This window comes from Crinia signifera, chromosome 12 (assembly GCF_055691185.1).
Source record: "Crinia signifera chromosome 12, ASM5569118v1, whole genome shotgun sequence".
NCBI lineage: Eukaryota > Metazoa > Chordata > Amphibia > Anura > Myobatrachidae > Crinia > Crinia signifera.
The window spans coordinates 8,041,776-8,066,793 of record NC_139228.1 but is presented as its reverse complement, the minus strand read 5'-3'; the positions used below and the strand labels follow the sequence as shown (position 1 = coordinate 8,066,793).

Genomic DNA, 25,018 nt, shown 5'->3' with positions numbered 1-25,018 from the left:
GAGTTACATGCACATGTAAAGAAGACAGCCAGAGGTGGGGATAGATTCAAAGAACTGGCCGCAAAAGAGACCTATTGGATATTCCAATTGCAAACCCTAACACCCCTAGGGCTTAATGCAAATATAGATTTAGAATCATTTATATAATGTCCTTATAGAGGCCGTTTTGATCGATAGCATATGTAGAATTATAGCACGTCCTGTTAGTCTATCGTCCCGCCCTCCCTCCCATGCTTTCTTTTCTTTTTGGTCCCTTAATCCTCCTTTGTGAGAAAAAGATTTATTGATCTACATATGTATATAGAGGGTTCTGGTTGTATAGTCTCCATGATGCGCGTGCCCAGTCTGTAACAGGGGGAGCACTGTGACTCCCATATCCAGCGTCTCAAAACTCGCAGACTGGCACTGTGAGATGAGACAGTTTGGACTTGTGCAGGCTGAGCAGCGCACCAGGGAGCCAGAAGTATTTAAGTGATTGATATGTGTATATGTAGATGAAATAATATGACAATGAGGAGTGTTGAATAATAGAAATAAAAATTAAAATGCAAAGGATAAACAATAATAACAAGAAATATAAAAGATTGATTATAACCATCTGGGATAGTATAAAGCTTTATATATAAAATATGCGTATCTAGAATATCACAAATATATAGGTATAAAAAACCATTAATAAATAACTACAGTATGAAGTTTCATTTTATATGTGTACAGTACTGACCATTTATTTTTATATATATATATTTTCTCATATACATGTCCAACCTAATAGTTGATATAATTAATGGATGTTGGATGTGAGATATATTTATTGAATCAGGGATCCTGTGTATAAGTAAAAGTAAAAATAGAATAGAACATATGAACCCAGATAGCTCAATAGGTAGTGACACGGACTTGTAGATGATATCTAATAGTGTGTACACACGGTACTTTTTGCCTTCCGATGTTGACGATATAGTCAACATCGGATCGGAATCGGATGCAGATCGCAAGGGTTTATCCCTTGCGATCCCGATCCGATTCCGATGCGCGTTCACGTATCGCAAGGCAGAAAGTCTTGTCTGCCTTGAATATATAGTGCAGATCTGCACTATATAGTCAGACTTGTATGCAAATCGGATGTGCCTTGCGATCCGATCTGATCGTATCGGGGATCGCATCTTAAGGCACATCTGACCGTGTGTACACACCATTAGAGTTTGAATCCGAGTGGAGACTGTTTCCAAGAATGTGTGTTTTTTGTATTTTATATATGTATGTGTTATGTATTTCTACATATTTAGAATTTTTTAGTATACTGATATATATATATTCTCTTGATTTGATGTGTATATATGCTTTCATATTTAGAAATAGAATTATGTATGGTATGAGCTAAATAAAGCAGCAGCCTTTTTGCAAATAAGAGGTTAAAAGCAGACTCACACCTGAGATAATTAAGATGATCTGACACGCTCAAGGCTCCTGCAAGACACACCTGTGTATTTTTACTCTGAAACAATGGAATCAATCTAAGCGTGGTATAAAAAAGCATTGAGCTCAAATGAAAATTATTCTTTGAAAAAGTCTTTTTGGAGGGCGAAACGCGTTAGGGGGTACCAGCTACCCAGCCAACCAGCTTACCACTTGCATGCCAGGAAAATATTGGATACCAGCTGCCGACTGCCACATCTGCCTTCATCACCTTGTGCGAATTATTCCATCTGCCAGCCCCCAATCCACCGCCCATTGTGACTTGTGGAGAACGGCAACAGGAGCAGGTACAAGCACCTGTGGGTGAGAGATACGGTACCGGTTTACAGGACCCAGCATCACCGGCAGCGTGAGTGAGAGACATGCATACCGGCAACAACATCGAGGCTCCACCATCAGTCTCCTCCAGGCGGGACACTCCACATTTACACATTGCACAGGACTCCACCGCACGGCAGCACAGGTGATGTATGTGCATACCGTGATCTGACATACTTAGGGGGGTATTCAATGTTAGGCGTGCTCCTGCAGCCATCTCCCGACGGTGGAGATGGCTGCGGGGCCCTATTCAATGCTGTCTTCCTGGACAGCATTGAACAGGGGTTTTGCGCAGAACGAGCCCGACATCACAACCTGTCGGGCTCGTTCTGCCAAGAAAAGCCGGAAATAGGCGAGCACCCGGCCGGAGCTTGTCTATTTCCGTCCTCAACTCGTGGCCACGCCCCCTTCTCGCCGCTCGGCGGCCGGGACATTGAATCCCGACTGCCGAGCTCCAGGCGAGAAAAACGAGAACGGGGTAGGGGCACGGCTGTCGAGCTTGCTCGACAGCCGTTCCCCTGACATTCAGTACCCCCCTTATTGTCTAAAAGACTTTATTATAAAGTTACAACTGTCATTGCACAAACAAACTGTTTATTGTGGCCCGGCAACATCTTAATTATCTAAAGCAGCAAACTGTCCATATCATATATGCAAGTCTGCAGTTTATATACCCAAATTTAAAGCTATATACGACCCGTGAATTCAGAGTTATTTCTGTTATTTGTTCTTAAAAATGTGTACATGTTAATTAGCAGTATATTATGTGCTAATAATATATAAATATATATATATATATATATATATATATATATCTGATCTTATAGGTGGCCACCTTAATTAACAAGTATTTTATTCATTATATATTTTTTATGTAAAATAAATTGTATTTGATAAACTTTTTTGAAACAGTCTCCATCCTTTTGCTACACATGTGCTCCCCTCCATGGTGTATTGGATATTGTATATTTTTCATTAATCAGCGCAGCCTTCACATTCCCCTTTGGGTATTTTGCACATTGGAATGATGCAAAATTCACACTATGCTACACGAAATGACAAAATACCACAAGGAATACCGAGGTGTTACCATCCAGCTGGTGACATTGGAGCCTTGTACTGAGGAAAAAACCCAAAGCACAGCATCTGTGGAGGAAAGTGGAGCCGGCACCCTCTCCCTCACTATCCCTAATTCCAACCTGGGACCTGTTGCGGATGGTAACACCTCGGTATTGAAGGATTTTACTACCACAGTCGGTGGTTACATGCCTTTTATATATGTTTGTTTGTAAGTGTCCTGTGAGACGAATAAATTGTTATATTTGCCCAACAGAATTGCACTAGGTTTTTGTTCTGGTTTTTGTCTCATCAGGTGAAAGGTCTTTAAATTAGACCCTGAATCAAACAGGCGGATTCTACATTAATTTGTATGTATTTTATCTCTATTCATTTGTATCACCTAAGCGCCCATATACACAAATCCCTTTGTAATGTAACCCAATTGATTTTAGGCCTGTGGTGAAGGTCTTGTGTGTGAGGTGGGCTGCACTGGTGTAGTATCAGCGCCATCTTTGAACTAAACCTTTGAACTTTTATACAGAATAAGGAAAAAAATTCACATTATACCGCACGGAATGATGAAAAAATTCACATTACACTGCATGGAATGAGGCAAAATTCATATTATGCCACACGAAAATGATGCAAAATTGACACTATGCCACATGGAATGATAGTTACATTATGCCTCACGGAATGATGTAAAATTCCTATTATGCCACATGGAATTCATCCCAGGTGCTATTTATAGGTTTGTGGAACCCGCCACTACTTAGCTGACAGGGGCACCGGCTTGTACTTGCCCGGGTGCTCACCTATGGGGTGAGCACCCGGGAAAAAAACAACAACAAGTGGACTGTGGATAAAAGCATCCCCTTTACCCCCACATGCAGGAATGGGCTGCTGCGGGTCAGCCTGGAGGTCCCGCTGGCAGCACGGAGAGTGTGCCTTGCGCCCAGCAGCGGTGGAGTAGCAGCGGCCAGAGAGACGGCAGCAGTGAGAGGAAGTCCCGGCGGCCATGGAGTCCAGCCTGGCCCGAAAGTGATGGCGCATCTGTGGGTCACACTGAATGTCCCGGTGGCAGCGCTAATGGGATGGGGGCAGCGGCTCTGCCTGGGGATCCCGGGGATGTCATTGCCTGTCCTGGAGGCAATGTGGCAGCAGAGGTGGAACAGCCTGTGGATCCTGGCAGGACCTGCATCACACCGGCACGACCCAGGGGCCGGTAGGATCACCTCACCCCCCACAACCACCACCAGCGGGTCTCAAAGCGGCACCCCGCTGGCATCATTGACTCTCCACCCCACGCTGGCCTTCCCTACAGGAAGATGGCGCCGCAAATGGCTGCCTAGGAAGACTGTGCCTTATGTAACCCCCGTGTCTACCATGTGATAACTGTACTGTCTCTGCTATAATCTGTGCTGTTCTTGCTCATACTGTTACCTACCTGGCTGCTGCAATGACCAGTGGCGCCGCTGATGGCTGCCTAGGCGCTGTGCACCATGCTCAGCAGAGCATAGAAATGCCTGCTGGGCTTCTGCTACGAGCGAAGGAGGAGGGAGGAGATGAGAGGGGAGGAGGGCAGTTGAGAAGGGGGGTGGGGGGGGGGGTGGGGGGAGCAGGACAGTTGGGAGTGGGGGAGGCGCTGTAGATTGCGTGCAGTGTCTTCACTTACTGTACATGAGGGAGTGAATAGAGTGAGGAGGAGGGAAATGCTGTTGCTGTCTGTCTTTCACTGACAGGACGAGTGAGGAGAAGGAAGGGCCCTAACAGATCATGGACCCGGCACCACTACTGATCTATCCTTTTTATTACTGCACCCAGCACGCCTTTTTGGTATTTAGCTATTGGCAGGGTTTCCTCCCCATAGTCCTCTAGTCTCCCCCTCCTACACCCATATTCCTCTAGTCTCCCCATCCTACATCCATCGTTGTCTATCACTTCTAGGGAAGCCAATCCCGGGGCATTTTTTCAATCCCGGAGTTCGGGATTGAAAAATGCCCAATCCCGGGATCCTGGAATTGGCTTCCCTACTATTAAAAATATGCCTCGGCCGCCCCACATATTTACTTACAGATGTGTGGTGTAGCCAGGTGGGTGGGCGAGCTGGGGTGATGGAGCCGCTGGTGGCCCGGTGTGCCGGCAGGTCCGCGTCTGGGCGGCTTTGGTCTGTGTTTGCTTATTCAATTGTAATATAATAAAGTTATTTTGTAGAACACAAACTCTGTGCAGCCCCTTGTGCAGAATTATTCAAGCACCGGAAAGCTGACAATCTGATCTGCTCGCTGGTATAAGTATATGGCATACTGTCTTGTCATCTCATGCCAAAGCCAACATGATTTACCGTCCACCTGCAGCTTGATCAGTTTGGATGTTATCTTTAAATGGGGCTGGATGACCTAAGGACAGTCGGGATTCTGACGGCCACTACATCAATATCATAATCCCGACTGTTTAAGGTAAGGATCCCAACTGTCAGGGGCTAGTCTCCCCACAACCCCCATTGAGGGGGAATATAACCTGTGGGTTCATTGCGCTCACCTCCCTGTTGGAGTATGCGGTAAGGATTCCGATGTCGGTACACTGACCGTTGGATTCCTGACTGTCAGGGCAGCATTCCACACCCATCCGCTTATGAAGGTTGCCGTCTCTGAGTAGGCGGCAATTTCAGCAACACATCCACATGTCCTGGGATCATTTAGCTAGTGTGCATAGGCCTAACTCAGTATGGATCGCGAAACAGCAATTTCACATTTTTATCGCTTTATCGAACAACTGCGTATGTGCAGCCACAAAGAGTGCCAACATTTCTCATCACCATGTAGTCTCAGTCTGATTGAGGTAGTCACAATTCTAAAGACAGGAAGCCTTTCTGCGCAGAAATCTGGCGTTTTCTGGGTGTGACCAGGTGTTTATGGGGAGGGTCTATGGCGTCTCAGTCGCAGATTAGTGGAAGTCTCAGATTTGCACAGGCGCTTCGATGTTCTGGGAATTGCATACGGATCTGTGAGTGGAAGGCGTTTACCGATCCATTCGCAATTCATTAGTAAATTCACATGGTGAGGGGGGTGTTTCTCTTTCTGTCTGACGGGTAGCTATCTACGCCTGCAACAGCAACAGATAAGCCATCTATGCTGAATTATGTCCTAAGTACTTTATCTGTGAACTGTTTCTTCCCTTCATAGTGCGCTGCATCCATATCGTCTTCTGTACGTTAGACCCCAGCCTACTGCACGGCTGCTGATCGAGAAACTGAAAAAGTTAGTTTGCACGGGGAGTTCCCTGCTGAAGCTCTGCCCATGCCGATAACCGCTAATGCGCATGTGCAGGGCATCAATGCAGGTGCCTTTGTAGACTTGCATAGTCTCCGAGGCATTTACTGGGCGTACCCATGAAAACACTGGTGCACCCAGGAAACTGTTGGGCGTCCCCTTGCGAACAGGGGCAGCCACCTGCCTTCCGGGGCGGGTGGCTGATGTCATCGGAATTCAGCTGTGCGCACTCTTCTCTGAGCACTACAGAAATCATTTGATGGCCAGCAAGCCTACATCCATTCGCAGCCCTGGGGGGATATTCAGCATTCGCAGCGCTGCGGGGATATTCAGCGTTCGCAGCGCTGCGGGGATATTCAGCGTGTAGCGGCATGTGGGCATTCGCACACCCGGCGTTACAATGCTCGCAAAGCAGCAAACTAACGCAAGCCAACCAGAATGAGGACCATAGTGTATGTGCTAATACAATATCATATTTATTATATGTAGAGCATCAATTCATATCTTATACTACGAGAGCCAGGGAGCCATCAGATATTGTGGGGCCAGGACTGACCTTTCTGTCTGATATCTGAATACATCACATTGTCCTTCCACATCGCCTCTCCCCTGCTATCCGCTGGAATAAGAGAGGACAGAGTATCATGTCAGATCATACCTACTGTATATCTCTATGTAAGAGATCCTATCATCAGATCATACCTATATCTCTATGTAACAGAGTACATCCCGTCATCAGATCATACATATACCTCTATGTAACAGAGTACATCCCGTCATCAGATCATACATATATCTCTATGTAACAGAGTACATCCTGGCATCAGATCATACCTATATCTCTATGTAAGAGAGTACATCCTGTCATCAGATCATACCTATATCTCTATGTAAGAGAGTACATCCCGTCATCAGACCATACATATAGCTCTATGTAAGAGAGTACATCCCGTCATCAGATCATACATATACCTCTATGTAACAGAGTACATCCCGTCATCAGATCATACATATACCTCTATGTAACAGAGTACATCCCGTCATCAGATCATACATATATCTCTGTGTAACAGAGTACATCCCGTCATCAGATCATACATATATCTCTGTGTAACAGAGTACATCCCGTCATCAGATCATACATATATCTCTGTGTAACAGAGTACATCCCGTCATCAGATCATACATATATCTCTATGTAACAGAGGACATCCCGTCATCAGATCATACATATATCTCTATGTAACAGAGTACATCCCGTCATCAGATCATACATATATCTCTGTGTAAGAGAGTACATCCCGTCATCAGATCATACATATATCTCTGTGTAAGAGAGTACATCCCGTCATCAGACCATACATATATCTCTATGTAACAGAGTACATCCCGTCATCAGATCATACCTATACCTCTATGTAACAGAGTACATCCCGTCATCAGATCATACATATACCTCTATGTAACAGAGTACATCCGGTCATCAGATCATACATATATCTCTATGTAACAGAGTACATCCCGTCATCAGATCATACATATATCTCTATGTAAGAGAGTACATCCCGTCATCAGATCATACATATATCTCTATGTAATAGAGTACATCCTATCATCAGATCATACCTATATCTCTATGTAAGAGAGTACATCCCGTCATCAGACCATACATATAGCTCTATGTAAGAGAGTACATCCCGTCATCAGACCATACATATATCTCTGTGTAACAGAGTACATCCCGTCATCAGATCATACATATATCTCTATGTAAGAGAGTACATCCCGTCATCAGATCATACCTATATCTCTATGTAAGAGAGTACATCCCGTCATCAGATCATACATATAGCTCTATGTAAGAGAGTACATCCCGTCATCAGATCATACATATATCTCTATGTAAGAGAGTACATCCCGTCATCAGATCATACCTATATCTCTATGTAAGAGAGTACATCCCGTCATCAGACCATACATATATCTCTGTGTAACAGAGTACATCCCGTCATCAGACCATACATATATCTCTATGTAAGAGAGTACATCCCGTCATCAGATCATACCTATATCTCTATGTAAGAGAGTACATCCCGTCATCAGATCATACCTATATCTCTATGTAAGAGAGTACATCCCGTCATCAGACCATACATATAGCTCTATGTAAGAGAGTACATCCCGTCATCAGACCATACATATATCTCTGTGTAAGGGAGTACATCCCGTCATCAGATCATACATATATCTCTGTGTAAGAGAGTACATCCCGTCATCAGATCATACCTATATCTCTATGTAAGAGAGTACATCCCGTCATCAGATCATACCTATATCTCTATGTAAGAGAGTACATCCCGTCATCAGATCATACATATATCTCTATGTAAGAGAGTACATCCCGTCATCAGATCATACATATACCTCTATGTAACAGAGTACATCCCGTCATCAGATCATACATATACCTCTATGTAAGAGAGTACATCCCGTCACCAGATCATACAAATATCTCTATGTAACAGAGTACATCCCATCATCAGATCATACATATATCTCTGTGTAAGAGAGTACATCCCGTCATCAGATCATACATATATCTCTATGTAACAGAGTACATCCCGTCATCAGATCATACATATATCTCTGTGTAAGAGAGTACATCCCGTCATCAGATCATACCTATATCTCCACGTAAGAGAGTACATCCCGTCATCAGATCATACCTATATCTCTATGTAAGAGAGTACATTACGTCATCAGATCATACCTATATCTCTGTGTAAGAGAGTACATCCTGTCATCAGATCATACCTATATCTCTGTGTAAGAGAGGACATCCTGTCATCAGATCATACATATATCTCTGTGTAAGAGAGTACATCCTTTCATCAGATCATACCTATATCTCTGTGTAAGAGAGTACATTCCGTCATCAGATCATACATACATATATCTCTGTAAGAGAGTACATCCTGTCATCAGATCATACCTATATCTCTATGTAACAGAGTACATCCCGTCATCAGACCATACATATAGCTCTATGTAAGAGAGTACATCCCGTCATCAGATCATACCTATATCTCTATGTAACAGAGTACATCCCGTCATCAGATCATACCTATATCTCCATGTTACAGAGTACATCCCGTCATCAGATCATACATATATCTCTATGTAAGAGAGTACATCCTGTCATCAGATCATACATATATCTCTATGTAAGAGATCCTATCATCAGATCATACCTATATCTCTATGTAACAGAGTACATCCCATCATCAGATCATACATATACCTCTATGTAAGAGAGTACATCCCGTCATCAGATCATACATATATCTCTATGTAACAGAGTACATCCCGTCATCAGATCATACCTATATCTCCACGTAAGAGAGTACATTCCGTCATCAGATCATACCTATATCTCTATGTAAGAGAGTACATTACGTCATCAGATCATACCTATATCTCTGTGTAAGAGAGTACATCCTGTCATCAGATCATACCTATATCTCTGTGTAAGAGAGGACATCCTGTCATCAGATCATACATATATCTCTGTGTAAGAGAGTACATCCTGTCATCAGATCATACCTATATCTCTGTGTAAGAGAGTACATCCCGTCATCAGATCATACATATATCTCTGTGTAAGAGAGTACATCCTGTCATCAGATCATACCTATATCTCTATGTAAGAGAGTACATCCCGTCATCAGATCATACCTATATCTCTATGTAACAGAGTACATCCCGTCATCAGACCATACATATAGCTCTATGTAAGAGAGTACATCCCGTCATCAGATCATACCTATATCTCTATGTAACAGAGTACATCCCGTCATCAGATCATACCTATATCTCTATGTAAGAGAGTACATCCTGTCATCAGATCATACCTATATCTCTATGTAACAGAGTACATCCCGTCATCAGATCATACATATAGCTCTATGTAACAGAGTACATCCCGTCATCAGATCATACATATATCTCTATGTAACAGAGTACATCCTGGCATCAGATCATACCTATATCTCTATGTAAGAGAGTACATCCTGTCATCAGATCATACCTATATCTCTATGTAAGAGAGTACATCCCGTCATCAGACCATACATATAGCTCTATGTAAGAGAGTACATCCCGTCATCAGATCATACCTATATCTCTATGTAACAGAGTACATCCCGTCATCAGATCATACCTATATCTCTATGTAAGAGAGTACATCCTGTCATCAGATCATACCTATATCTCTATGTAAGAGAGTACATCCCGTCATCAGACCATACATATATCTATATATCTCTATGTAAGAGAGTACATCCCGTCATCAGATTATACATATATCTCCACGTAAGCGAGTACATCCCGTCATCAGATTATATATATATATTTGTAACGGAATGTCGCTTCTGTACAAAAACTAAAAATCCTAAATAAATGCAGGGTCCGTTCTATCTTAAGTGACAAAATGCTCTGTTCCTGCCAGTGGCAATTACAGAGGTGGGACTCCAGCACAGTCCAAAATTTAAAGAGGGGGGGTCACATCAACTGCCAGTGAGTCCAGGACAGTGATGTTTGGGGTGGCAGTAGGTGTGGCTCCCCTTTTTGAATATTGGACAGTGGTGCAGTCCCACCTCTGTAACTGCCACGGGCAGGGAAGTCCAGGAACAGAGCATTTTGTACCTAATGGAATGGGTCATGTTGGAGGGTATGTTGAGGGCGAGATGTACTAAGCTTGAAAAGTGATAAAATGGAGAGTGATAAACCACCAATCAGCTCCTGCCTGTCATATTTCTATGGGGGATGCGGCCAGCGGCAGTGCAGGAGAGATCGCAGCAGGGACCAGAGATTTCTGCTGAGGTCCCTCCTACATACATTCGGGTGATACTTACTATTTGCGGCAAAACTTTCGGGCATTTAGCCGCAGTGATGGGGCGAATGATAAATGGTCCCCACTGAGTCATCCCAACGGCTGTGTGTGTGAGCTGGGATGCTGCTGGAGGAGGCTGTGCAGGAGATCTGAGAGAGACCAGCTGTTACAGGCAGTGCACAGTCCGCTCAGGCTGCCTTTAGTTGGTCCGGCATGTGCTGTGTAAGCACAGTTGTGGCAGAAGGCGATTATGCCCAGTGTGTATGGACAGTGATGACCGCTGTCATCGCTGCGGGGAAAGCCACTCAGTGCATACACACTGAGCGGCTTTCCCCCAGCCTGGCGCCGACGGAGAGGGGGGGGGGGTGGCATTGCACAGCGGAGCGCTATGCAAAGCCGTCCTGAAAGCCACTCATCTGCTTGTATTACCAGCAGATATATGGCTTTCCCTGCGATGTTGCGGGAGCACGCAGCAGCACTCACCGCTCATTACCGGGCCATACACACTGGGCGTCTTTGAGCTGAAAGCCGCTCAACCCTGCTGTTTTGAGCGACTTTCAGCTCAGTCGCCCAGTGTGTATGGGCCTCTAGATGCAGCTGAAAGACACAGAGCAACCGTCCCGCTACTCCAGACTGGATGCGACAAGCGTACAGATAGGACAGGAAATGGCTACTTACCTGCTGTGGGGACATCCTGTGAGGGAGAGGTGACAGGTGGCGGAGATGACTTTTTACGGTACTTGAGCAACAGGACAAATATGAAAACTAGCAGCAGCCCAGCGACAGAGACCACTGCCGCCATTAGGGTTACAGCCATTTCTGTAAGAGGAAACAGCACTGTATAAGTGATCAAATCATGGTCTGTCTGTATGTTAGGCTGTGGGAGGTGTGCAGGCAGGGGGTGGTGTGCAGGCAGGGGGTGGTGTGCAGGCAGGGGGTGGTATGCAGGCAGGGGGTGGTATGCAGGCAGGGGGTGGTATGCTATGCAGGCAGGGGGTGGTATGCAGGCAGGGGGTGGTATGCAGGCAGGGGGTGGTATGCAGGGGTGGTATGCAGGCAGGGGGTGGTATGCAGGCAGGGGGTGGTGTGCAGGCAGGGGGTGGTATGCAGGCAGGGGGTGGTATGCAGGCAGGGGGTGGTATGCAGGCAGGGGGTGGTATGCAGGGGTGGTATGCAGGCAGGGGGTGGTATGCAGGCAGGGGGTGATGTGCAGGCAGGGGGTGGTATGCAGGCAGGGGGTGGTATGCAGGCAGGGGGTGGTGTGCAGACAGGGGACCAGGAGCACATCAATATTTATATAACGCCATGAAAAGATGTTTGATTATAACCCAGCAGAGGTGATAACCGCGTAATATACCAGTCGTGGATTCCTCACCTGAGAACGTGGCACTGTAGTCATGGTTACTGCTGGTCTTTTTGTGTACAGTGGAGGTGTTCCTGAGCTGCCCATCTACAATTACACAGATTTATATTATACAATATCTATATTATACAATTATATTATACAGCAATACCTACAGTAATGTAAGAATGTTGGCGGACACGGACAACAGACTGCAGGCCTGATTCTGAGTCCCATGGAATCTGGGCACAATGCTGATGCAGCTCAGTAATTGTTTGCGCATGTATGGAAATTTTTTAAAGACTCATATGCCACATGCATTACACACAAAGGGCCCTGAGTTCTGTGCTAGGCCCATGTTATCGCAGCTAAGACTGCGCTGTGATTTCACTGCACACGTGCGAAGTGTGAGTTCTTTGCAGAGTGATTGACAGGAAGTGGCCGTTTGTAGGAGGTCTGCGATCATGTACGCAGGGGAACATGGCGCCTACAGAGCTATTGCCGCGGCCAGTCTACATAACCATAGATCTGCTCGAGCAGTCAGTGTTCCCTGTTGTTATTGTTAATGGCGATTAAATATGACCAGAGAGACAATAAGTGAAAAGCGCAGGTTACGTAATAAGTCCGCAACCTGCGTACCCTTTATACCTAACTACATGCGAACAAAACGTAGCGCAGCGTAGCTTACCTTTGATTGTATATTGTACACCAAGAACCAATACCTTAATAAGAGATTCCTTCGCAGTAATTTGTCTCTAATCTGCGAATATACCTTTATAGACAGTGTCCGTAATATACCTTTATCGCTAAATGCGAATAACAGACATAAACCACAGTATAGAAGTAAGGAGATAAGAACTCCATAAAAAGGTTGTATTTAAGTCCCTAATGGACAAAAGGGGGGTTACAGGAATAGAAAATACAGGTTTAACAAGTGATACAATATGCTAACAATGAATACTAAACAGGCTCTGCTAAGGGGAAAGAATACAGATACAAGACACAACCAGCCAACAATACAATAAGAATAAATACCGTGAATGCAACCGTTACCCGTCTCATCAAATATGCGAAGCGCAGTCCGGTCAGAGCTCACTATCGTTCAGGGCTGAACTATAGTCCGGTAGACAGTCAGGGAAAGGTAGATGTGCCGAAGAGACTTTGGCTGCTCTGGGTCGCCTATCTTATAGGGTCAGAAAGGGGAGGTCAAAGGCCGTTCTCATTGGTCAGAGGTCGTATGTCAGGTCAGCTGTGATTGGGGGGTAAGATGATACACCTGGTTTGGCTAGGTCCAGGGGAGTGAACTTTAAGAGTCCTTTGTTTGGTGGTTTCGGCGTCAGCAGTGATAAGAACTGGTTTCATCTAGATTCCTTTGTTACATTCTTTCAACAGAAACTGTCCCTGGAATATGGATTATGTCCATAACTATCGAGCCGTGTATAATGCGAAATATTCGCAATGACCGGAATACTTCGCACAATGAACGGAACGGAACGATACTAAACATGATACAGACAGATGTGTGCAGGGCTAACTAAGCTATGTGTGGCGTTCTAAACCTTTAACTATATTTCATTTAGTGTGTGTTATTATGAATTTATGTGTGATAGTATGGCTATTCTTCTGGTCCACTTTGTCACACATACTCGGTTATGGAAACTTTATTTGCGCAACTCTGCGAACCAAAATGGCGGCCATACTATCCTAAAATGGCGTGTGTGCAACTAGACTTCCACAGTCCACCCTTTAACAGTAAATATAAAACTGTTACAATACAAAACATTTTACACGACAATACAGAAATTCATAATCCTAACAAAGAAATTGGGATCCATGAAATAAACATATAAGGGGAGTAAACCATCTGCTCTTGGCCGATCCAGGATCACGGATAAACGATGGGCCGCATTTATCGAACAATCTACTCAGGGTCACGAAGGATAATGTACAATTTTGGGATAAAAATAAAAACAAGGGAGGTTACGACATATACACGTTTTTCAGATATGGCATCCTTTGGTAGGTATTGTTTGTGACAACAGACCCTTGAACTCTTTGTTGTTTCTCTTTTTGGTATGCTTTTAAGTATGATGGTATTATCACTATCAAACATCCGGTCCTGGGTAATGTGTCAAGTTTATAGATTCTACCTTGACCTAAACTGGGACGGGTAACTCACTCTCAGAACTCTGTATCGTCCGTCCAATGCCTGGCAGCAGTGCGGCGGCGGTATCCTTGATTTTGAAGATAAGAACGGATAGTGGGGGGGAGACAAGAATAGGACCCACAACAATAGAGAAAACTGAGAAAGGAAAAGATTTTTGTTAGTGATCCTTCCAACCTGTTACCAGTGGGGTGTGTCACAGTCCCTTTTGTAGCTTGTACAGGTTGCTTGACCTTAGCTGCTCTCCAGTCCTCCCGAAATGGTGCCTCTTAGCGATTTCTTTCTTTCGCCCTCGAGTGTCAGGACCTTCTGGCTTTCTGTTCCTTTGGCAGTAGGACGAACGTACCCGAATCTCTCTCTCTGCGACTTTGTTATTGAGGTAGTGCTGGTCAACAAGATTTGGGGTGGTTCTTTCCAAAGGTCTATCAAGCAACCTGTATATGGCAAAGCAGGGGAAACAACAACATCTCCTGGTTCATGGTTATGACAGTTCACAACAGGTGTCAACAAAGTCCTTTTGCTGCAGTTTTCCAGGTGTGGATACATCACTTGCATTTGTGGTCTAGGATCTCCTTGTGGGATTACCATAACCTGTGGCTGCCCGCCAAGCAATGTTTCGATGGGGACAAATGAGGTGGAGTTCTGAGAGTGATTCTACTACTACAAAAAGAGATTATGGGGTGTACCATCAGTCCCTGAAGGTTCACACATGACTTAAACCTTTCATATATATATTTGCATACTCAAGGGTGCTTCTGGGCTGCCATATCTATACACACAAACGTCAACATATATATATATATATATATTAAAAAAAAAAAAAAAACTTAAATGCTTCTAGAGTGGACTGTACAAAGCCAATTTTGTATTACCTGCAGAGGATCCTGCTGGAGGAGGGATGTGGAGATGGCTCTGTGGGAACAGCCGTTGCAGTTTCTTTCCCCCAGACAAGTAAGGCATGATCCTGTCGTCTTACCTGTCTGTGGGCACACTAGTAATTTTGGACTAATTTTTCCACATACCTTCCCTGTCAAGACAAGTCAGGCCATGGGCTATCTCTGTCCTGACAGTTTGGCATGTTCTCAGAGTCACTGGTTTTCCTTGTCCATCTTTCTATTCCTGTCCACATCCCTTCGGCTTCCAGACTGCTTCTCCTGCAGGGGACACAAATCTTGTATTTCTATGTGAATATACTGACATTTACAGGGGGAACACAAACATTATCCGCAGAGCGCATGGCTCACCCAGCTGCCTTGCCAGCATGTTCATTATCAAGTGACACTGAATCCTCATCGAAGATGTGGGCTTTACACTTGATAACAGCCACTCTGTCCGGCAGCTGTGTGACTGTCAGAAATCTTTTAAACTTACAACGCTTGCGCCACTGGAGTGCCAGCTACTGAAACAAAACATCTGAGGCGCCATAGGGCCTAAGATCTTCTGTATTACCCCAACAAACATACTTGGAGTCGGCATGAATATTTGCTGTTTTTCTCTCTCAGCTCGCAGTACTACTAATGAGACTGCTGTTGCTGAGTGAGACGTCCAATGGGTTCAGCCTCTACTATGCCTTTTCCATCTATTACGGTATAGCCAGTGTACAATTTTTCCCTCTCGGTGTTGTGGAAAGAACGAGGGAGAGAAAAAAAATGAATTACCTCTTCCAATGGGTTGTTACCACCCTTTGGGGGCATGCTGCAAAAGGTCTGATTCGAACATGTCATGCAGTCATATTCGTCTCGGCTCCCACTAAATTCCACCATTCCAGCAACCTCAGCACCAATCCACCCTTTGTGCCTTGGCGGGCACACCTGGTAAGAGTGTTGCTGGGTTTACAATATTACCCATTTTACTGGTAACATCAATGCAAGTTCCCATTTAGTGAACTTGGCTGATGAATATTTTTCACATGTTTAGGCAGAATTTTAGGAGTGTCCAGACTATATGAGGAGCATAAACAGTTAAAACACACCCCAACACCACATTCTCAGTTTTGTATACCAGTAGTGCTATGGCAACTACACTGTGTAGACAAGTATGAAGTGCTTAAGTAATAGGGTTTAATTGTACACTGCAGTACGACATTGGTCAGGCTGGCATCGCTAAATTTCTTACGTCACTATATCTGTCGCCCCCTCAGCAGGTCTAATATTCTAAATCACATGGTCCCTTGTGTCAGTTTTACCCATGGAAAAAGGCTGTAATCAGGCCTGTTTCTTCTTCTTTACTATCCACATTTGTCTGTGAAGACATGGGTTTTGCGATTGTACCTATTTATATGTAAATGCGTTTTACAACCCTTTTCATTCTTTGTAGAAGGGGAATGCTTTGTGCATTACTTGGACTGCTTTTCACAAGATGGTGGCTGTGGTTGCCCTGGGTAACATTAGGAGCAATGCTTAAAGTTACTGGGACTTTGTTCAAGATTTACTGAAAAATATATTGTGACTACTCGCTTTATGGGGTATCGCATATTCACAATGGGTATTTTCTCTGCTGGGAGTGCGACAGATCTTTCGAACTATTTTTCTATGATTTGTGGGTTTATGGTTACTAATGTGTCCCAGATTTCCCTCCCCCTCCCCCCCTTGTTCAGGCGCAACCGCAATCCGTCCTGAGATACATTATGTCCTGCCTCAGGAGGATACACCAGAAGTTGTCTATCGCCAACTGCTGGTGCTGTGGATGAGGAAAGGACATAACAATAGATCATTAACCCATTGTATTGGTATTTACCCATTTGTGGGCCGTAAGGACAGTGTGCGATCTTGCAAGACCCGGGGGAGGGGCTTGGTGGCTTTCTGAGGTTTCTGGAACAGAAAAGTAGGGAAAGGAGAAAAAAAAAATTGGAAAAAGAGAGAGAAAAACTCAAAAAGGGTAGAAAATATTAATGACAGTAATGTGTACATTTATTTTCAACCGAAAATTTTTCTTTTATTTTGATGACACCAGGATTTAGCACTATGGGGGAATTGGCTCTCAACTATTTGGTTCTTACCCTTTTCAACTCCTGTTCTGATTTGTAAGCCCTCCCTTTCTTTCTGTTTCCCAGTGTGGTTGTGACTATGGGCTGTGTCTAGGGGTATTTTTCCAGCTCAACCTCAGATTTCGAATGGTGAAGCTGTACTTTGGGGCGCTATACTTTCTGTTTTTAACGGGGTTTCTATTGAAGCTATGGTTGCCATTGATCCTGTGTCCTTCCCATCTTTAGTTCAAAGGGAACTCGGTATTTGTGCTATAGTTTTTAGCTACCTTAGATGGATTTGACTCTATAACAGTGGAATACAACATTAGCCTCTGAGGACTGTCCAGCATATCTTGCACTTCTTGTGTAAGATTTCTAGGAGTGTCCAGAAATACCCCATCAGGGGTGCAATAGATGACACATCCCATTTTACATAGTAAATCTCTACCCAGGAGGTTAGTCGGGGCCGCTGCAGCCAACAGAAAAGAGTGTTTGGTATGCCGAGGCCCGCTTGTAACATCTGCTGGTTTCGTCAGTGGGTAATGCTGTATTTTTCCTGTTACCCCAATTGCTGCTACTAATTGCTTGGCACAACCTAAACCAGGAGGGAATGTTGTTAACGGGTTTGATACAAAAAGAACTTTATATTTAAACTATTCCACTTACCCATATCTGAGGCTCCTCCCTCAGATATTGTCTTATGTTGCCTGGATGTGGGGTGTATGTGTGTCCTACTCCCTGTTTGCATATATGTGTCATGCTTAGGGCGGCGTTGGCTACTAGGTGGGGCTATGGCTATGTGTTGAGACCTACCTGTCTTCTCCCATTGTGTCTCCCAGTTACTTACATATGTGTTATGTTTCCTATGGTTACTTACCCTGCAATGTCTGGCTATGTGTCCTTTGTTTCCACATTTGAAACATATGGTTTGGTTTTGTCTTTCTGTCCTAAATCGTTTGTCCAGATCAACAGCAGATTTCTTTAAAGTGTGTATTGACATTTGTCTGCAGTTGGGTTCTATGTTGGTTCTCAGATTTTCCCTAAGACCTTGTATCAGCACAGAGACAATCCCTCCCTTAAGATGTATGTTGTCCCTGGGGCTGGGGATACCAGAGTGTTTTGGCAACGCCTGTAAAGCACGGTTGAAATATCCGCTGGTGGACTCACCATCTTTCTGTGTGATGGTGAACCCTAGGGTATTTTCAACTGTCGCTGGGAAATATACACCCAATTGTATATTTATTAGGCGTATATTTTCCTGGTTGCCCTGTTCAGTTAAAATCTTATCGCCCTCCACACCACTGTCTCGAATGAACTTCTGGACATCTATGTGTGAAGGGAGGCAAGCTCTCAACATGTATCGCCAATCCTTATTGGTGGGCTCATCTGAATTTCCTCGCTCCCTTACAAATTTCTGACACTTTGCCAGATCTTTGCTGGGATCAGGGAAATTTTTGATGATTGAATGACGTTCCAATCGTGTCCATGTATTGTACATGTCACTATCCTTTACAGGCATTACCTCATCCCCGTCTCCCCGTCCACAAGGAGGTTCCACTGTGTGCAGAGGGTGGATCTGTATCCCCCCTGCACCATTGGACAACATCCCAGGAGCAACTATCTCTGTGCTGTGTTGTGTGTACTTACCTGTGTCTCCAATCGTGTTCCTGGCATCAGCCATCTCCTCGACCAGAATGGCAGCAGCAGCTTGGGCTGTCTCAGCCTCTCTCTCCTTTCTGCTAGCTTCGCAAGGGATGGCTGATGTCAGGAATCTCCCTTCTGGATCTGTATCTTGCTTATAGGGGTAAAAACAGCGTACAAGTTAGCAATGGATACATTATTACTCATGTCTTTTTTATGAGTCATTAACCCCTTCGGCACATATGGGGGTGGGGGAGCTGATTCTATTGTGGCAGCGGTTGCATTTTTATTGTGGCTGATTGCATCTGGTATTGTCAGACCTCTGATTCCCCATTGTTCCTGTCCTTCCTTCTGCCACAATTTAAGACTTCCACATTGTGTATAGGCTGCTGATGTGTTCTACTGAAGATGGCATGTTGCTATAGGCAACCAATCAGATTCTATCTATTATTTTCAAGAAGGTGCTAAATAAATAATAAGTACAATCTAATTGGTCACCCATCACAACATCCCACCTTCAATAGAACTCCCAGATTAGTAAATAAACCCCCTTGAATTGATTTGTGGGGCGTAGCAGCTGAATTAGTATTTTGGTATTGATGTGAATATAAAAAACAAAATTACTGAAAATGATCTTTACTTGTTTTGTATACACAGTCACATGACTGCTCGCTGGTCACATGGGATATTGTACTGCTAACTTGTAGCATAGGCTGTAAGATCAGTTTACTGGGGTGGTTGTATGACTGAAGGTTACATTAAGTCAAATCCAAGTTCCATCTTAATGCTGAAAGCATGGCTATGGGTATAGACGTAATCTATGTGGGGGCACATCACACATCACACACATAATACGGTCCGCTTCGTTTCACAGGTTGTTTTTCTGTTTTGCGGTTCCTGTTTTGTTTGTTTTTTAACATCCGTTTAGTGTATGTGGTACTATGACAATTAAATATATATTACATAACCAGAGCACAGAGATCGGTGAGTGACAATGACTTACCATGTACTGTGAGATTATATATCTGTGTGCATTGTCCTGATGGCTGTCTCCAGATATTAGCTCTATAGTTCCCCTGGTCTTCTCTGGACAGATTGGTTATAATTAGGGATCCATCGGATGTGACGCTCAGTCGTCCTTTATACAGTTTCTGCCGAACCACAATATAATCACCCGGCTTTGTCGTAGCTAAATGTCTCATATCAGTCACCCAGGAGACGTCTCTGATCCCAGTCTGACCCACAGGTAGCGTCACATCTCCTCCCTCTGTGCCGGATACGTCTCTGCTCTCTCCACAGGATGCACCGGACACACCTGTCGCAGGATCAGAACCAGATAGATGACAGTTGGTATCGGACAACCAGCTTAAGGTGCCCATACAGTAGAAAGATTTATCTTCAGATCTGGCTGGTTGGAACAAAAACATGGTTATGGATGAGTGACAGTTTGTCAGTTTTCCAGCATTTCCAAGCAAATGGTCAACTGTCATTTGCTCTCATCCATAACCAGGTTTTTGTTCCAACCAGACAGATCTGAAGATAAATCTGTGTGTGTGTATGGCCACCTTTACTGTAAGCGAATAACCTGCATGAAGCTAATTGATGTGTTATATATGCAACATGTACTTAGCAGGCAAAGAAGAGTAGGAAATGCTTACAAGAAGGGCCTGATTCTGAGTCACACGCAGAAGTAGGGATGGCCATCGACCATCGATGATTAGAAATCATCGATGGTTTATGGTCGATGTCAAATAGTTTTGCCACCGATGGGGGAGAACCAGATGGATTACCACCATCGATGTAAAGCCTAAACGAATAGTTTCATTTTTGCTTTTTCCCTAAATTGCCGGGACACGGAGCATAGCTCCGCCCCCGACACCCATGAAGCCCCGCCCCCGCATTTTGATTGGCCCATAGGCCACTCCATCACAGAAAATGGATGACCATCGATATACAAAAACATCGATGGTCATCCATTGATTAGTTATACACTATCAATGGCCAGTTGCACTTTTGCCATCGATGGCAACCATAGATGGCAAAGGCAACGATGGCCATCCCTACGCAGAAGTGCCGGCAGTAGCGTCTATTGGCGGTTACCCGTCTGTGAATTTATGCAAATGCTGCTACAAACTCCTCCCCTTCCATGTGGGCAAATGTACAAGGTGTCAGACGCGATTTGCCAATTGCCGCGTCCTTATTCGCCACCACGCAGCTGGAATAGATGCTCAGCTATGTGAACATCGCCATTGCGTGCAGAATGCATACAGCTCTGAATTAGGCCCCAGGTGCTCCTTAAAATATCTCATGCGGCCCCATATATAACCATAGATATATCTCATGCTGCCCCATATATAACCATAGAAATATCTCATGCGGTCCCATATATAACCATAGATATATCTCATGCGGCCCCATATATAACCATAGATATATCTCATGCGGCCCCATATATAACCATAGACATATCTCATGCGGCCCCATATATAACCATAGAAATATCTCATGCGGTCCCATATATAACCATAGAAATATCTCATGCGGCCCCATATATAACCATAGAAATATCTCATGCGGCCCCATATATAACCATAGGCATATCTCATGCGGCCCCATATATAACCATAGAAATATCTCATGCATAGTGGAGAAATTATAATGCGTGCAATGTTCGGGGTGCACACGAGCCCGAGTCCCAGGGGACCCACACTGCACCCATTTTCAATACTTACCCCTCCGGAGTCCCATGATGAAGGCAGCAGCACTGCCGGAATCGCCGGAAAAAAGTGCCTAGGGCGCCGGGATCTGGGGGGCACCAATCGAGTCTGCTTATCAAAAAATCAAGGCTGTCTATGAGGATCCCTGTTGTACATAATGCAGGTGGCTGCTGTGGAACTTCTAAGACATACTTACCTACTTTTCTATTCTCCTCTCCGGGAGGAGACCAGATTGTGCCTGTCAGGGGGGCGGGACGAGGATGATTTCACCAAGCCCCGCCCCTTTGGCAGTCAAACTCGGATTGGGGGAGGGGCTAAAATGCTGGAAAATGCCTCGATTTGCGTCATTTTCACCCTGCCCCTAATCTGCAGACCTGCAAATTCCCCCATTGTTTGGTACAGCAGGGAAGGGGGCTGAAGGGAAATGCGGGAGAATTGCCCACCTTTCCAGGAGGGGGACCCAATTTTCGGAAGCCTCACAGCCATTCCGGGAGGGCAGGTGAATATTCTCAGACCTCACCTTTATACTTTCCCTTGGGGCATACTTCCCAACTTTGCTGCCCCCTCCTCCTTGTACTCGGTTGTGGGTGGCAAAGGAAGGTCTCCAAGGAAAGCAGGGGACTTGCCCACCTTCCCGAGGGGCTGGGACGACCACCTGTTTTTTGGGAGACTCCCTGCCATTCCAGAATGTTTGGCAAGTATGCCTTAAACTAGGGTTAGAACGAGGTTATTAGTGGCCACAGGGGGAGGGGGGGCGCAGTAGGTTGAAGTTTTGCCTAGGATGCTGAGTAGCCTTACACTGGCCCTGCTATCGGGATACATATAGAATGCCCAGATGTACGAGTACAGAGGTGCATGGCGTTACTCACCGTTCTGAAGATAAAGAACCAGGCCACAGATGAGGAGACTCTCCATGTTATGCTGTGTACATGCTGAGACGTTCTTACTGTAGGTCTGACTGTGGAACTGAACCTGCCACTTCCCCTGCACTACAGACAAGACCATCTAGAACATTTAGTGGCATCCTGTGACAATGGAACGGTCTGAGGTGGTCAAAGTGATGATACGGGAGGGAATGTGAAACTAATAACTTACAGTAGCTGCAATTACAGTGTCTGCCAGGGGGAAGTGTCCAGTATACTGATGCCCGGATACCAACACAGAACTTGTGTGTAGTGCAAACATTCCCGGGCCGACGCAGCATCAGGACTCAGGCCCATAGGAAGGAGGGCCCTGCTGTTCTGCTACATCATGGTTTTATACCTCTGAAAGTGGTGTTGTTCCCAGCACCTGTGTCCCAACTCATTTGCGGAAACTACTGATGTTATGACCATGAGAAAAAAGCCCTGTACACACGGGGGGGGGGGGATATATTGCTCAGTGTCTCCTTTTCATCAGCGACCAGAGATGGTCGCTGATGAAAAGGAACCTCTGCCGGGGGAGCCGCAGAGGTAATTAGCTGGTCGCAGGAGCAAGCTCCTGCGACCATCGGTTAGAATGGGGCTGAAAACGGGAGCGCGCACCTGGCGATTTATCGCCGGGGCACACTCCCAATCACTGGCAATATGGTCGCCAGCGACCATATTTCCAGCGATTTCAGCCCCTATCGCCCCCGTGTGTACACAGCTTTAGTCCAGCAATAGTCAGATGACACACTCACAAATTACTGACAGGACGCAAAAGGTATATTGGCACTTGTAGTTCCACAGCAGGAGAAACAAAAGACAATGAGCCACATAAGGATGTATACACCGGGCATTTTAATCAGCAAGATTTATTAAATTTTTCCTTGTATTCGGCTATAGCAGCAGCACTACTTCATAAACTATTAAACCCTTATTGCTGGATGCATCCGAGCCGAGGCCAGGAAATGGCTGCAGACAGCACACAGCTGGTATAACACCGGGCGTGGCCTCTGTGCTGCTGCTGACAAGTGACGCGTGTGTCATATAACTTAGCACCTCCCCTCTTTAACTATTACATTACTAACTTGAATTTTATAGGCGGAACACTGCCAGCAAGCACACGGAACTGTGAACAAGAGGAGAGAGAAAGGAAGGAAGGAAGGAGGCAGACATACTACGTCCATGGAGCTTAAATAATGACACAAACAAAATACATTGCTAGTCTACATTTTCTAAGCAGAGCTCCTACCCACTTGGCACAATCCCTGGGATATTACACCCAGATGTCAGGGCTATGTTTCACCGCCCTGCACATGGGCACCACTGCGTGGTGTTGGGAGGTATGTCCTGCCCCCTGCTACCCTCCTGCATAGTGGCGCATCAGCAGTGAAGGGTCCTACTGCTGATGGAGAATGGGACTGTATGTCACCCACTGCCTCTCTGTCTCCCATATCTCTCCCCTTCACCCACTGCCTCTCACATGCGTCACTATCTCCCCATCACCATCTCTTTCTCTTCCCGTCACCCATTGCCTCATCCTGCCACCCACTGCCTCTCCCCATCCTCCTCTATGTCACCCACTGCCTCTCCCCATCCTCCTCTACATCACCCACTGCCTCTCCCCATCCTCCTCTACATCACCCACTGCCTCTCCCCATCCTCCTCTACATCACCCACTGCCTCTCCCCATCCTCTTCTACGTCACCCACTGCCTCTCCCATCCTCCTCTACGTCACCCACTGCCTCTCCCCATCCTCCTCTACGTCACCCACTGTCTCTCCCCATCCTCCTCTACGTCACCCACTGCCTCTCCCCATCCTCCTCTACGTCACCCACTGCCTCTCCCCATCCTCTATGTCACCCACTGCCTCTCCCCATCCTCCTCTATGTCACCCACTGCCTCTCCCCATCCTCCTCTATGTCACCCACTGCCTCTCCCCATCCTCCTCTATGTCACCCATTGCCTCTCCCCATCCTCCGCTACATCACCCACTGCCTCTCCCCATCTTCCGCTACGTCACCCACTGCCTCTCCCCATCCTCCTCTACGTCACCCACTGCCTCTCCCCATCCTCCGCTACGTCACCAACTGCCTCTCCGCATCCTCCGCTACATCACCCACTGCCTCTCCCCATCCTCCTCTACGTCACCCACTGCCTCTCCCCATCCTCCTCTACACCACCCACTGCCTCTCCCCATCCTCCGCTACGTCACCCACTGCCTCTCCCCATCCTCTGCTACGTCACCCACTGCCTCTCCCCATCCT

The 25,018-nt window shown here is 45.5% G+C and overlaps 1 protein-coding gene across 5 annotated transcripts; it reads right to left on the bottom strand.

The window, feature by feature from the left end:
• Positions 1 to 528: 528 nt before the first annotated feature.
• On the bottom strand, positions 529 to 23,198 carry LOC146049955 (uncharacterized). Of its 5 annotated transcripts, XM_083166663.1 has the most exons (6): positions 22,718 to 23,198; positions 20,135 to 20,446; positions 12,395 to 12,469; positions 11,698 to 11,838; positions 6,685 to 6,747; positions 534 to 1,776 (listed from the first exon to the last, which is right to left on the bottom strand). In XM_083166663.1, the coding sequence occupies exons 1-6, from the start codon at positions 22,851 to 22,853 to the stop codon at positions 1,595 to 1,597; spliced, it is 909 nt and encodes a 302-aa protein (XP_083022789.1). In that variant the 5' UTR covers positions 22,854 to 23,198; the 3' UTR covers positions 534 to 1,594. The 5 variants fall into 5 exon arrangements, with proteins under 5 accessions (XP_083022790.1, XP_083022789.1, XP_083022788.1 ...); XM_083166662.1 differs by lacking the exon at positions 22,718 to 23,198 and having other exon boundaries at positions 20,135 to 22,710; XM_083166665.1 differs by lacking the exons at positions 534 to 1,776; positions 22,718 to 23,198 and adding an exon at positions 5,974 to 6,108 and having other exon boundaries at positions 20,135 to 22,710.
• Positions 23,199 to 25,018: the final 1,820 nt, after the last annotated feature.

Bases quoted from the DNA above. Each gene is read 5' to 3' on its own strand.
- LOC146049955 (XM_083166662.1), bottom strand. From the start codon at position 20,621: ATGACAGTTGACCATTTGCTTGGAAATGCTGGAAAACTGACAAACTGT. The intron at 12,470-20,134 runs GTAAGTCATTGT...GTGTAATTGTAG, and splicing joins ATATAATCTCACAGTACATG to ATGGGCAGCTCAGGAACACC. The intron at 1,777-6,684 runs GTCAGTCCTGGC...TCTCACCCACAG, and splicing joins TTCAGATATCAGACAGAAAG to GTGCTTGTACCTGCTCCTGT.